The sequence below is a fragment of the Myxine glutinosa genome, chromosome 10 (assembly GCF_964187855.1).
Source record: "Myxine glutinosa chromosome 10, kmMyxGlut1.1, whole genome shotgun sequence".
In the NCBI taxonomy this organism is placed as follows: Eukaryota; Metazoa; Chordata; class Myxini; order Myxiniformes; family Myxinidae; genus Myxine; species Myxine glutinosa.
The window spans coordinates 1355619-1371821 of record NC_136270.1 but is presented as its reverse complement, the minus strand read 5'-3'; the positions used below and the strand labels follow the sequence as shown (position 1 = coordinate 1371821).

Sequence of the window (16203 nt, the reverse complement as noted above, 5' to 3'; positions counted from 1 at the left end):
CCGCTTCGACGACAGGTTCGACCGCTTCGACGACAGGTTTGACCGCTTCGACGTCATGTTCGACCACTTCGATGACAGATTTGACCACTTCGACGACAGGTTCGACCGCTTCGACGACAGGTTCAACTGCTTCAACGACAGGTTTGACTGCTTCGATGACAGGTTCGACCACATTGACGACAGGTTCGGCCGCTTCGACGACAGGTTCAACCGCTTTGACGACAGGTTCGACCGCTTTGACGACATGTTTTACCGCTTCGACGACAGGTTCGACCGCTTAGACGACAGGTTCGACCGCTTCGACAACAGGTTGGACCGCTTCTACGACAGATTCGACCACTTCGACGACAGGTTCGACTGGTTCGACAACAGGTTCGACCACTTCGACGACAGGTTCGACCACTTCGATGACAGGTTTGACCGCTTTGACGACAGGTTCAACTGCTTCAACGACAGGTTTGACCACTTCGACGACAGGTTCGATCGCTTTGACTACAGGTTTGGCCGCTTTGACGACAGGCTCGACCGCTTCGACGACAGGTTCGACCGCTTCGACGACAGGTTCGACTGCTTCGACGACATGTTCGACCGCTTCGACGACAGGTTCAACCGCTTAGACGACAGGTTCGACCGCTTCGACGACAGGTTCGACCGCTTCGACGACAGGATCGACTGCTTCGACGACGGGTTCAACTGCTTCAACTACAGGTTTGACCGCTTCGATGACAGTTTCGACTGCTTTGACTACAGGTTCGGCCGCTTCGACGACAGGATCGACCGCTTCAATGACAGGTTCAACCGCTTCGACGACAGGTTCGACCGCTTCGACGACAGGTTTGACCACTTCGACGACAGGGTCGACCACTTCGACGACAGGTTTGACCACTTCGACGACAGGTTCAACTGCTTCGACGACAGGTTCGACTACTTCAATGACAGGTTCGACCGCTTCGACGACAGGTTTGACTGCTTTGATGACAGGTTCGACAGGTTCGACCACTTCGACGACAGGTTCGACCGCTTTGACGACAGGTTCGACCGCTTCGACGACAGGTTCGACAGCTTCGACGACAGGTTCGTCACCTTCGACGACAGGTTCGACCACTTCGACGACAGGTTCGACTGCTTTGACAGGTTTGACCACTTCGATGACAGGTTTGACCACTTCGACGACAGGTTCGACCACTTCGATGACAGGTTCGACCACAGGTTCGACCGCTTCAACGACAGGTTCGACCGCTTCGATGACAGGTTCGACCGCTTCGACTGCAGGTTCGGCCGCTTCGACGATAGGTATGACCGCTTCGACGACAGGTTCGACCGCTTCGACGACAGGTTCGACCGCTTCGATGACAGGTTCGACCGCTTCGACAACAGGTTCGACTGCTTCGACGACAGGTTCGACCGCTTCGACGACAGGTTCGACTGCTTCGACGTCAGGTTTGACCGCTTCTATGACAGGTTCGACCGCTTTGACGACAGGTTCGACCACTTTGACTACAAGTTCGGCAGCTTCGACGACAGGTTCGACCGCTTCGACGACAGGTTCGACCGCTTCGACGACAGGTTTGACCAATTCGGCAACAGGTTCGTCCGCTTCGATGACAGGATCGACCGCTTCGACGACAGGTTCGACCGCTTCGACGACAGGTTCGACCACTTCGACGACAGGTTCGGCCACTTCGACGACAGGTTCGACAGGTTCGACCGCTTCAACGACAGGTTCGACCGCTTCCACTGCAGGTTCGGCCGCTTCGACTGCAGGTTCGGCCGCTTCGACGACAGGTTCGACCGCTTCGATGACAGGTTCGACCGCGTCGACGACAGGTTCGACCGCTTTGACGACAGGTTCGACTGCTTCGACGACAGGTTCGACCGCTTCGACGTCAGGTTTGACCGCTTCTATGACAGGTTCGACCGCTTTGACGACAGGTTCGACCGCTTTGACTACAGGTTCGGCAGCTTCGATGACAGGTTCGACCGCTTCGACGACAGGTTCGACCGCTTCGACGACAGGTTTGACCACTTCGGCGACAGGTTCGACCACTTCGTCGACAGGTTCGTCCACTTCGATGACAGGTTCGACCGCTTCGACGACAGGTTCGACCACTTCGACGACAGGTTCGACCACTTCGACGACAGGTTCGACAGGGTCGACCGCTTCGACGACAGGCTCAACTGCTTCGACGACAGGTTCGACCACAGCGATGACAGGTTTGACTGCTTCGACGACAGGTCCGACCACTTCAACAACAGGTTTGACCGCTTCAACGACAGCTTCGACCACTTCAACGCCAGGTTCGACAGCTTCGACGACAGGTTTGACTGCTTTGACGACAGGTTCGATAAGTTCGACCACTTCGACGACAGGTTTGAACGCTTCGCCGACAGGTTCGACAGGTTTGACGACAGGTTCGACCACTTCGACGACAGGTTCGACCGATTCGACGACAGGTTTGACCGCTTCGACGACAGGTTCGACCACTTTGACGACAGGTTCGACCGCTTCGACGACAGGTTCGACCGCTTCGACGACAGGCTCGACCGCTTCGATGACAGGTTCAACCGCTTTGACGACAGGTTCGACCGCTTCGACGACAGGTTCGACCACTTCGACGACAGGTTCGACCGCTTCGACTGCAGGTTCGGCCGCTTCGATGACAGGTTTCGAAAAAAAAAATTGACAATCTTGATCAAAGCTCAGGTCAACAGGAAGGAAAGTGTCGATTTTTCAGATGAAAAATGATGATTTTGTAAGATTGACCTTGAGTTGACCTTTGACCTTTTGACCTCAAAAATAGTTAGTTTCCCTATTTATTGACTCAATGTGCAAATGCTGTTTAATTTTCAAGTCAATCGGATGACAATTGAGAATTTTAAAAATTTTGACGACAGGTTTCGACGACAGGATTTTAAAAATTTCGCCTATGTTGACCTTTTGGCCTATGTTAACCTCAAAAATAGTTGGCGGTTGAATTGAGTGACCATATATGTAAATCCTCTTCGAATTTCAAGTCAATCAAGTGAAAATTGGTGATTTTAGAAATTCGGCCTATGTTGACCTTTTGGCCTATGTTCACCTAAAATATAATTTGTCGTTGAATTCAGTGACCAGATATGCAAGTCATCTTCAAATTTCAAGTCAATTGGATGAAAATTGAGGATTTTAGAAATTTCGCCTAAGTTGACCTTTGGCCTATTTTTACCTATGTTGATCTCAAAAATAGTTAGTGGTTGAATTCAGTGACCAGATATGCAAGTTCTCTTCAAATTTCAAGTCAATCAGATGAAAATTGCGGATTTTAGAAATTGGCCTATGTTGACCTTTTGGCCTATGCTGACCTCAAATATACTTGGTGGTTGAATTCAGTGACCAGATATGCAAGTCCTCTTCAAATTTCAAGTCATTCGGTTGAAAATTTAGGATTTTAGAAATTTGGCCTATGTTGACCTTTTGGCCTATGTTGACCGTTTGGCCTATGTTGACCTTTTGGCCTATGTTGACCTCAAAATACTTGGTGGTTGTATTCAGTGACCAGATATGCAAGTCCTCTTCAAATTTCAAGTCAATCGGATGAAAATTGAGGATTTTAGAAATTTGGCGTATGTTGACCTTTTGGCCGATGTTGACCTCGAATATACTTGGTGGTTGAATTCAGTGACCGGATATGCAAGGCCTCTTCAAATTTCAAGTCAATCGGATGAAAATTGAGGATTTTAGAAATTTGGCAAAGTTGGTGACCTTTGGTCAAGTTGACCCCCCCCCCCCCCCCCCACCCCCTCTTCCTTGATTAAAAAGTTTGTAAGGCTAGTCCCTAGAGGTCGGATGGAATTCCCTAAAAAATGTTGGCTGACTAATACGGTGGGTGGCAATTAACACACTACTTGTTTGCAATGGGCAATTCTGTCTTAAACAGACTGAAACTAGAAGCTGAGAGTAGCTATTTTAACTTTAATATCTTGTACCTGACTGCAAAATTCCTTGTAAAGCTGTGTATGGGTGTCTCCATCAGGTGGGCATGTGGTAGTTACTCCTGCTTGGTCAGAACCCATGCAGGAAACACTGGTGTGCTACAAGCGATCGATGTCAACAAATCCAGTGAGGATTACTATTTGGCATATGTTTATCTCATTCTCACCGACTCATTCACTCACTGACATAAATGCTCAATGCTTTCTTGATGGGCTAGATAAGGTTCACACAGGCATGGACGACCAAACTTCTATACGTTTTCCAGGAGTTTTCCAGGACAGAAAATGTATCACTATTGTCCAACTAGTCCAACTTCATGTCTTTGCAGGAAAACAAGGCAGATCTTACTTATTTTCTTTCACACGAGCTGTTGGCACCCTTGGACAAGGAAGTTGTTGTTGCAGGGCTATTATTGATGCACATGAAGTAAAGCCCTCAAAAATTAGAACCAATCTCTCTAACCTCAATGCCAAACATGAAAAGGCAGACACCAGACTCATCCTTCATTGCATCAACAATACGTCTGAGACTATTGTTGTGTCTGCCAGGGACACTGACATGCTTCTGTTGTTGGTGGCATACTGTAGTCGTGTAGCAGAACAAATTTTGTGGTTAATGCCGGGAACAGCAAATAACAGGAAATATATCAACATCAGAGCTATTCATGACAATCTTCCCCTCTCTGCTGTACCAGCTCTGCTTCGACATCACGCCATAACAGGGAGTGACACCACCCCTCACTTTGCTGGGAAGCCAAAACAGTTATCATGGAAGAAATTCCTTCCGCATCATGACCTGCTTGTTGAACTAGGGAAGGGTGAACTCACAGACAACAAAGTCAGTGATGCAGAGAAGTTTGTGCACAGAATGTACAATTTGGAGCACTTTGATACCACTGATGATGTCTGTAGTATTATGTTCTTCAAGGCGAACAAGTCCAAGAGCATGCATCCAACAAGTGATGTGCTGCGCCTCCATGTTATCAAGTACTCATCTGGAAACAAGCACATTGCACATATCCAGCAATTCCTCAGCCACAGCAAATGGGATGGAACTTCATGGAAATTACTTGAAACCCACACTTCTCAGCCTGAATCCTATCTAGTGGGGGGGCCAATGTTTTCCCGTTGAATTCAAATGTTAATTTGTGGACACTGGTTGGGTTGTCTTTAGGGATGATAGAAGTTGTAGAAAAAATATGTCTCCATTTTTTTCAAGTTCTTTATAGCGGCCATTTTGGATTATCAAAATGGCGTTTGTTGAAAACCGAAATTGTCATTATCTTGGCTTCTAAATGACCTAGAGTGTTAATTTTGGTGTCCAAATGTACATATTTGCGGATACTTAATCCAATAAACACACATTTATACACCTACATATGATCAAAAGGGTTCTTATGGCAGCCATCTTGGATTTTCACGCACTTATGCCAACACATATATATATTTTTTTCCATCATTTTCACTTCTAAATCACATAAAGGCTGGACTTTAGTGTTCAAATGTACACTTATAATGTCTTTGTGCAATATTTTTAGTTGGCAGTGTTCATTGTTACATTGAAGGATCTCCATCCTCCTCATCATCAGTGTTATCGATTCCCATGGGGCGCTCCTGACCCGTGTTACCACACACCTCTTCATCTGCCCCACACATACACATCTCAGAACAGTTGAGATGCTGAGACCTGCATGAGCAGTGAGACATGCATTGGGTCTTCTTGCAGTTACATTTGATTAGATGTGTGATGGCAGCTGGGGCTGGAGGGTCCTTGGTTGTGATGGGCACCAGCTGATCTCCTTCTGCTCTCCATCCATGTTCTGTTGGTTGTGGAAGCTGGGGGTCCGGTACATCAGCCTGATGCCACACCATGGCCTGGAAATGTGCACGAGCAATGGCTTCATGTAAAGCTCCCCGTGTTGGTGGCAGCTTCTGTGCCTCTAGCTGTTTCTTGGTAAACAGTCTCCACCTCAGCTTGCCCACATCCATAACTGTAGTACGAGGCTCATACAGCTGGCATACAAATGCCTCAATGTCACTTTCTGTGTCAGCTCTCAGCTCCTCAGAGGCCCCAAGGTCATGAAACGCAGATACCACCTCAACAGAGCACCTATTGAGGGCTTGCCAACATGTGAGCTTTCCCTTGCCGGCAAACCGACCAGTCTGGCTGCTCCCGTGAATGCATGGAATCCTGGTAGGGCTGCAGCCTTCCTGACACCAAGTTCATGTACTATTGGTTCCAGTGAGATTTGCCTCTTCTTGTTCCCCACACCCGTGATGAAGTATGTGTCTTTGCATAGTTCATGGTACCGGTGGAGTGCTAGGATGAATACATCAGTATCAGGTGACTGAATGTACAGCTGTGTTGCACCTCTTCGGACGGCATCTAGACTGTGAAGAAAGATCCTCGTATCAGCCTCCTCCTGGGAGCTACGGAGATGCTGTACATCCATGCAGTTGGAGAAGACATCCTGCCTTGAAGTGACGATGAAGACCTTGGTAGTCCCCTCAAAGTGACACAGAGCTTTCTTTGCCAGATAGACAGTTAGCTCATCTTTGGTGTTGGTGTGCGACAGGAACTGTTTTGCTGTCAGTTTCCCAATCGGGGTGCTGTCTTGAACGTGGTAAGCAGTGGGCGGCTTGCCACCTTGGCGCCTCTCCCGTGTGGCCTCTTTCAGTGAATTTGGCAGATCATATCGGTCAAACACGAGGTGGACTTCATCATACCCGTTGGTCTTGCAGTCCAGTGTTGCATTGAAATGGCCAGCCCACTGGGCACATGTTTTGACCCATTGTGGCTTACCCATTGCTTGCACTAATGCCATGCCGTCTTTTGTCTGTGCATGGTAGTAGTGTCCCAGCCATTGCAAAGAGGGTTCGTGGAAGCGCGGTGAATTCATATTGACCTATGGCATCCTTCAAGTTGATCTCTGGTCGTGAGCGGGCCACGATCAGCATGCGCGCAAACAGTGACCTGTCGTCTTTCAGCTCTACAACCTTGTCTGCCAGTTTGTGCTTCACAGCTTTCCTGGCACTCTTCCACATCTTCAGTTTGACCTTTCCCATTCTGGCCCAAAGGTTGATTTCATTTGTGTTGATGCGCTCTGCAACAAACGTGTTATACGCTTTCTGACCAATCTCATCTTGGTTGCAGACATCCTTCTGTACTTCAGCTGGCATCACCACCTTGGTGATGATAGTCGTCAGGTCTTCACCCTCATGCGTCATGGGATTCATGGACTCTCTGATCACATTCTTCAGTCGACGAATGCTGTCTTCCTGCCGAGCCCAGACTGTGGTTGATAGGTCGTGGTGCTCCTTGCGTGTAGCTGATTGTGAGCCAGCCATCTGACGGGCTTCTTCAGCAAGCCTACTCAGCTCTGGTGCTGTCAGAAAGAACCTTTCGCGGGCACTGGCATTCTGGGTAATGCCCACAATACCCCCTGTCACCTTCATGATCCTGTTGATGTGCTCCAGTGCATGGTCCACACCTACAGCACAGAAGGGGATTTCATTCTTATGGACACCGAACCCATGCAGGAAATCCAGAAGCTTCTTGTTTCTGGTGGACTGATGGACTACAATGGCAACGGCAAGCTGCTGTGGCCATTCTAAGCGATGGCGGAATGGTGCATCTGGCTCTTTGGGCTTGTACGTGACTTGGCGTTTTGACTTGTAGCCGTACATGATGTTCTGACTGATGGTTATAACATCTCGATGAATAGTGGCTGAGCGCATAGTCTCTGGCTCAATGCTCGTGGCTGGTCCTTCCAGTAGCCAGCGGAGGAAAGCATAGAGTACTTTGGGTACATGCTTTTCAGCATCATCAGTGTTCATTTCTCCTTCAAATTGCCATGGGTGCTTGTTCTGACAAGCAATGGCACTGCGGAGAACAGAGGCACTCTCAAACAGTTGTTCGATGTTTTTTTCATTTGTCTTCGTCATTGCATCTTCGACAGCTGCATCACGCACGGCAGTGGAGAATACACAGTCTGACTCGTTTCGACGTTTTGGTTTCATGAAGTGAACGTCATCAATGTGAGAGTTGATTTTCTCCTTCATGCCTTGGGTAGTAGGTGATGGGACATTGTGCACACCATTATTGTCAAGAATCCTGGAGTAAACCGACTTCAGGTCAGACATGTTGAGAATTTCACCAGCTTGGAGTAGAGAGCGAACAAGGCTGACAAACTCAATGTCTGCGGCTATTTTGATAACATTAGTTTCTTGCAGTATGTGTTCTTTGTCATCACTTGATGTCCCACTCTTGGGAGCACGTTGGACATTCTGCACCCAGCATGGGAGATGATACTTGACGTCGATCGCATGAGCATCATGTGCACTGATGGCAGCACTCAGCTGAACTTTCCACTTGTGGTTGCTGCCTTCTTCAACAGCTTTCTTCAGCTGTTTACCTGCGTTGAACGTGCATACAACATGTACACTTTCCTTAGTGACCTCTTGACAGAAGAAACAAAGGTCTCTGTTGAATGGAGTTGATGATGAACGTGTGAAGCGAAGAGTCTCGTCTTGCGTAGAACCTGAGGTACTTGCAGCGGCAGGTGCAGAAGAAGGACGTCCACACCTCTTATGAAGATGCTGGGTGTCGCCATGTTCGCAGGCTTTCTGGTGGCGAACTCTAGCACGCTCCAGGTGAGCAGTGTTGCATGTAGATCCATAACATGCCCGGTGCCACTTTGCTTTATTGTTCCTCAAGTCAGTGGCAGTGAAACAGCTTAATCGTTCGCTGATCTGTTTGAAGTCGGCATCACCATATCGTGCCCTCTCCTGGATGAACTGGAGAAACTTTGCATATGAGCCCAGTGCTGGCTCAGTCACTAGTGCACCTTGGGGATCCTGGCACTGAATGCAAAGTGTGAAATCAGTTTCTTTCTTGGTTTTCTTGCTTTTTGGCTCCATCATAGCTCAGGGTCACGAATCTGGAACATACAAATAACAAATAACAATTAAGATAGATGTGCATTAAGTTAGATTTTGGACACTGGTTCGGCTGTGCCATAAAAACCTATTTTTATCCCTTGTAGGTTATTAAAGAAGGTTTCATTCAATTCTCTATCCCCAAAAATGTACAACTGGACACCAGAATCGAAACTCTAGGTCATTTAGAAGCCAAGATAATGGAATTTTACGTTTTCGACATCCGCCATTTTGAAAATCCAAAATGGCCGCCATAAAGAACTTGAAACAATTGGAGACATATTTTTTCTAGAACTTATATCATCCCTAAAGACAGCCCAACCAGTGTCCAAAAATTAACAAGCAATTTCACCGGGCATTTCAATCTGCTACATTGGCCCCCCCACTAATCCCTAAAGCTTGCATTGATGTCATCTGCTGTTCCTGTGGCACTGGTTGCCGCAACTTCCACTGCTCATGCAAGAAAATGAGGATGCCTTGCACTAAAGCCTGTGGCTGCATGACGGACAATGAATGTGCAAATAGGTAAATGTAAATTGACTATTTTCTGATCAGTGGCATTGAAATAAATATTGGTGTTCACAAGTGAATTTTAGAAAGCATTCTGTTAATGTAACTATATTGGAAATACACATGTATTTCATAGAGTTAGTCAATGTTAGTGGTTTTCAGGTAGTATGTAGACTGTGCCCAAAAATTGGGCACAGTCTATTCCAGGGCAAGACAAATACGTGCGTAAAGTTTGGCGATTCTATGTGCAACGGTGTAGACGTAGTACTGCGCACAGACAGACAGACAAAGAGAGACAGACAGACAGACAGACAGACAGACAAACCAACCAACCAACATACTTGCCGGAATCTTTTCTGGCAAGTAACAAACAGACAGAGAAACGGACTCAAATGCAATACTCTCTACTCAGGCGAGGGTAAAATGAAGAGTGCAAATCCTCATGGAGGACACTGCCCCCAACTGAACATTTAATAATGGGATGCACCTGTAACAAAATCTAATTGTCACACACACAATTGGCAAAGAAAAGATACACCCCCAAAATTTCCAGCCAGGTATACTTGGCGACATAACCAGGTTTTGTGAGTGATTGTCGAGGTTACTAAGAGGCTATGCGATGACGCAAACAAATCGGACACAAAAGAGAAGACAATTATTAACTTCATAAAGGACGGTGAGAAACTGAAATTAAGCGACGTCATGGGGAGGCAGGATGCATTTTGAAGCCAGGTATGGGCTGGCAGATAGATGCAGATTTGAACAGAGCCATCTCATATTGCAGTCACCCAACAAAGTCCTGATTTAATTATTTGGACTGATGTGGTGAAAAGGGTCATCATCGTTGAGCAGACGGTATCAAGGGAGGGAAATATGGAGTGGGTTTATGAAAGGAAGTTGTGTATGTATGAAGAGGTTAGATAAGTGTGTGTGATGACCAAGGGTGGAAGTGTGATGTGCTACCAATGGAAGTGGGTTGTGGAGGTTTTGTGGCAAGGTCTACGTTAAAGCATATCAAGATGATTGGAGCGTTATCAAAACAAGTCAAGAATACCGTTGGGTTTGGTCAGGTTGTCGGTGACTAAATCGACACCCCTCACTGGCTTTAATAGTGGGGAGGGTGACTGTGACACCTTGCAGGACTAAAAACAACACCTGGTAAAGTGCAGATGAGCTCCCTTTGGGAGCCACCGGGGCCATCCAGTAAGGAGTTGGTGTCTCCTAAAAAACACCCATCCGGTTTGGACCGGTTCAAGTTGTTAGAATTTAGGTGCCGCTGAAATGAAGAGCGTGAGGGAGTTTGTTCCAGAGGCGGGAGAAAAGAGGAATGAAAGAGTGAAGGTGAGCAGAGAGTCTTGATTTTGGCAGTTTCACCAGAAGAGGGTTGCTGGCAGATCTTGTGCGTCCTGTAGGAATATTTGGGGGCAGAGCACAAACAGGGCTGGGGGGTGGGGGGGGGGCAAGGCCGGAGAGGAGTCGGTAGAAGACAGAAAGACCACCAACCTGCCTGCGGTGAGTGAGTGAAAGGCCCTCAGAGTTAGCTTCATCCGGGAGATTCCAATGATTATGAAAGCTTTGGTTTCAACAGCGTGAAGACGAGCTAGGTGTGAGGCAGGAGCACCAGCCCAGAGGGGAGAGCAGTGTTCCATTGATCTGTGGATGAAAGCCTTGTCGGAGGCTGCAGACTGCCGATCTGAGGGATGAGGTATGGAGTGTGTGTGTGTGTGTGTGTGTGTGTGTGTGTGATATTTGTGTATCTAACATGTAAAAAAAACATACTAATCCCATCCCCTCTTTTAAGGCTAATGTTATCCCCTCTTTCTAAACTAGTATTATCTCCTATGGCTTACACAGTCATCGTTTAACTGTCATATATGTACAATGAGTCACAAACAGTTGTTCACAGGCAAGTACACAATCTCCTTTTGCCATAATCGAAATGCACGCCCTTGGATCCTTATCAGTCACATATCAACTTTACATTAACCTAGTGCCAGACATGCATCCCTGGGAAATAGAGACGAGGGAGGGGCAAGATTAGAAGTGAGATGAGGTAAAAAGATGGAGTCGTGTGTTTTGGCCCTGCACACCTTGCACTAGCTAGCTCGATTGCACTAGTGCCGCCCAATGGTTCTGGTGGAGGGTCTTACGTCCGGACCCGTCTCCCTCCACTCTCAGTCCCTCCTCCAAGCCACCAACGTGCCATCCTCTCCGTGCATCCAGTGATGGACTGTCTGCAGCTCCCAACAGAGATTTCTCCCAACTGAGATTTCTTCCAACGGAGGGGCCTTGGAGGCCAACTATGAAATGTGGTTTGCCCAAGATAGATCATGGCAGATGGTGAGGATGAGACCCGAGTGTTTGAGTGACTGAATTTCTTGAAGAGTGTTATTGAGAATGTAGATGGAAGGGTTTTCCATATGGTCCTTTTGGAGAGAGAGAAAGAGAGTGAGTGGGTAGGATTTTTCAGGATTGAAAGACATATTTCCAAGTGTTTGACCAACTCTTGATTCAGTTAAGGTCAACAGAGAGGGATGAGGCTGCTGCCTGCCAATATGAAGAATGAGCGATGTTATGGCATAGGGTGGAGTCATCAGGAAGAGGTAAAGAGGATTACCCAGACATTCAGAAAGATCGTTGTTGAAGATTTGGAATAGGACTGGGCAAAGAACACTGCCTTGAGGCACTCCACCCTTGACAGGGGGAGGAGATGAGAGGATCCAGTTAAAAGCCCCCCACGTTGGCTACGGGAGTGGAGGAAGTCAGTAACCCAAGAGTGGAGTGTTGGCCCTGGATACCATAGACAGATAATTTGGAGAGCAAGGTGGAGTGCCAGACTGTATCGAATACTCGAAATATGTCGAGACAAGACTGCTCTGATCTCCTGTCTGACCCAGTGTTGGGAGAGCAGAAGCAGCATGTCCAGGGTAGAGTGTCTGGGTCTGAATCCGAACTGATGGTCTGAGATTAGGCCATTGGAGAAAAGGAAGGATTTTATGTCAACTATGATGATGGATTCCATGACTTTTCTCATGATTGGAATGAAAGATCATGGCAGATGGTGAGGATGAGACCCGAGTGTTTGAGACCCTTGGAAGTAAGCTGATATGTCTGTAGATCAGGGGATCGGTTTTTCCACCAAGTTAATATAATTTCCAACTTCCAAGCAGATGTAAGATGGCTGAGAGCATCACAAGATGAACAGGGCAGAAAAAGGACGAGCAGGTTTTTGGTACACATGCACTGATGCTGTCCGGGCCAGTCACAGAATATTTTTAAGATAGATGAGTTTTCCCCCCAACCCCAAGCCTACTCTGGTCAAAGATGTGAACAAACAAGACTGAAAGTCTAACAGTGGAGTAGCTGGGCTTGTTTGATACTTTAGTTGAAGGGGATTGTATGACCTGGGTGGGGATTCTACTTTTACATATACATATTATAGATGTAGCATATTACATATAGCCTACCCCATGTAATTATATTCTTACATGTTGCCTACGTTTGTTGTAATGTATATATTAGTGAACTATAAAAGGTGCATTTAAAGTATTTTAGTCCATTAAAAAATATTTTAAGGCAACATTTTCTTGGGAGCTATTAACCCTCCAAGTTCCACTCGCGATCTGCTCCTGAGTTTATATGATCTCACTATAAACAACGTTGTGGGTTAGTCGGCCAACAGCATGTGCAGTTCCTCTCCTTATGTGGAATTTACTCTGGTTGGAAAATATGCGCAGATCGAGTGGGTCTCCTACTCTACTCGTTGCAACGGACAGCAGCTGTCCGTGTGTAAAAACAAGTACAGCAGCTGTCCATGTGTAAAAACAAGTACAGCAGCTGTCGATGTGTAAAAACACATGACAGGTTCGACTGCTTCAACGACAGGTTTGACCGCTTCGACGACAGGTTAGACCACTTTGACGACAGGTTGGACCACCGACGACAGGTTCGTCCACTTCGACGACAGGTTCGACTGCTTCGACGAAAGGTTCGACCACTTCGAAGACAGGTTCGACCACTTTGACGACAGGTTCGACCGCTTCGACGACAGGTTCAACTGCTTCAACGACAGGTTTGACCGCTTCGACCGCTTTGACTACAGGTTCGGCCGCTTCGACGACAGGATCGACCACTTCGACGACAGGTTCGACCGCTTCGACGACAGGTTCGATCGCCTCGACGACAGGTTCGACCGCTTCGACGACAGGTTCGACCGCTTCGACGACAGGTTTGACCGCTTCTACGACATATTCGACCACTTCGACGACAGATTCGACTGCTTCGACGACAGGTTCGACCACTTCGATGACAGGTTTGACTGCTTCGATGACAGGTTCGACCACTTCAACGACAGGTTTGACTGTTCGACGACAGGTTCGACCACTTCTATGACAGGTTGAACCACTTCGATGACAGGTTTGACCGCTTATACGACAGGTTCGACCACTTCGACGACAGGTTGGACCATTTCGACGACAGGTTGGACCGCTTCTACGACCGGTTCGACCGCTTCTACGACAGGTTCGACCACTTCGACGACAGGTTGGACCACTTCGACGACAGGTTCGACCGCTTCGACGACAGGTTCGACCGCTTCGACGACAGGTTCGACCACTTCGACGACAGGTTCGACCACTTCGACGACAGGTTCAACCACTTCGACGACAGGTTTGACCGCTTCGACGACAGGTTCAACTGCTTTGACGACAGGTTCGACCACTTTGATGACCGCTTTGACCACTTCGACGACAGGTTCGACCAGTTCAACGACAGGTTCGACCGCTTCGACGACAGGTTTGACAGGTTCGACCACTTCGACGACAGGTCTGAACTCTTCGCCGACAGGTTCGAAAGGTTCGACCACTTCGACGACAGGTTCGACCGCTTCGATGACAGGTTCGACCGCTTCGACGACAGGTTCGACCGCTTCGACGATAGGTTCGGCCGCTTCGACGACAGGTTCGACCGCTTCGACGACAGGTTCGACCGCTTCGACGACAGGTTTGACCGTTTTGACGACAGGTTCGACCACTTCGACGACAGGTTCGACCGCTTCGACGACCGGTTTGACCACTTCGATGACAGGTTTGACCGCTTCAACGACAGGTTCGACCACTTCGATGACAGGTTCGACCACTTCGGCGACAGGTTCGACCACTTCGTTGACAGGTTTTACCGCTTTGACTACAGGTTCGGCCGCTTCGACGACAGGTTCGACCGCTTCGACGACAGGTTCGACCGCTTAGACGACAGGTTCGACCACTTCGACAACAGGTTGGACCGCTTCTACGACAGATTCGACCACTTCGACGACAGGTTCGACTGGTTCGACGACAGGTTCGACCACTTCGACGACAGGTTTGACGACTTCGACGACAGGTTTGACCGCTTCGACGACAGGTTCAACTGCTTCAACGACAGGTTTGACCGCTTCGACGACAGGTTCGATCGCTTTGACTACAGGTTTGGCCGCTTCGACGACAGGATCGACCGCTTCGACGACAGGATCGACCGCTTCGACGACAGGTTTGACCGCTTCGATGACAGGTTCGACTGCTTCGACGACATGTTCGACCGCTTCGACGACACGTTCGACCGCTTAGACGACAGGTTCGACCGCTTCGACGACAGGTTCGACCGCTTCGACGACAGGTTCGACTGCTTCGACGACGGGTTCAACTGCTTCAACTACAGGTTTGACCGCTTCGATGACAGTTTCGACTGCTTTGACGACAGGTTCGGCCCCTTCGACGACAGGATCGACCGCTTCAACGACAGGTTCAACCGCTTCGACGACAGGTTCGACCGCTTCGACGACAGGTTTGACCACTTCGACGACAGGTTCGACCACTTCGACAACAGGTTTGACTGCTTCGACGACAGGTTCAACTGCTTCAATGACAGGTTCGACCACTTCGATGACAGGTTTGACTACTTCGACGACAGGTTCGACCACTTCAACGACAGGTTCGACCGCTTCAATGACAGGTTCGACCGCTTCGACGACAGGTTTGACTACTTTGACGACAGGTTCGACAGGTTCGACCACTTCGACGACAGGTTCGACCGCTTCGACGACAGGTTCGACCGCTTCGACGACAGGTTCGACAGCTTCGACGACAGGTTCCACACCTTCGACGACAGGTTCGACCACTTCGACGACAGGTTCGACCACTTCAACGACAGGTTTGACCACTTCGATGACAGGTTTGACCGCTTCGACGACAGGTTCGACCACTTCAACGACAGGTTCGACCGCTTCAATGACAGGTTCGACCGCTTCGACGACAGGTTTGACTGCTTTGACGACAGGTTCGACAGGTTCGACCACTTCGACGACAGGTTCAACCGCTTTGACGACAGGTTCGACCACTTCGACGACAGGTTCGACAGCTTCGACGACAGGTTCGACACCTTCGACGACAGGTTCGACCACTTCGACGACAGGTTCGACCACTTCGACGACAGGTTCGACCACTTCAACGACAGGTTTGACCACTTCGATGACAGGTTTGACCGCTTCGATGACAGGTTCGACCACTTCGGTGACAGGTTCGACCACTTTGATGACAGGTTCGACCACTTCGGCGACAGGTTCGACCACTTCGTCGACAGGTTTTACCGATTTGACTACAGGTTCGGCCGCTTCGACGACAGGTCCGACCGCTTCGACGACAGGTTCGACCGCTTCGACGACAGGTTTGACTGCTTCGACGACAGGTTCGACCGCTTAAACGACAGGTTTGACCGCTTCGACAACAGGTTCGACAGCTTCAACGTCAG

General features: G+C 48.5%; 1 protein-coding gene across 1 annotated transcript in view; it reads right to left on the bottom strand.

Annotated features, from left to right (window-relative positions):
- Positions 1 to 4408: 4408 nt before the first annotated feature.
- The window catches only part of LOC144894123 (uncharacterized), a 554169-nt gene continuing 542374 nt past the window's right edge, over positions 4409 to 16203 (bottom strand). Inside the window, exons 2-3 of the mRNA XM_078786212.1 lie at positions 7845 to 8912; positions 4409 to 4554 (exon numbers count right to left, since the gene is read on the bottom strand). Of these exons, the coding sequence (XP_078642338.1) occupies positions 4409 to 4554; positions 7845 to 8895 (1197 nt within the window). The 5' untranslated portion in view covers positions 8896 to 8912. The remainder of the gene's footprint in view (positions 4555 to 7844; positions 8913 to 16203) is intronic.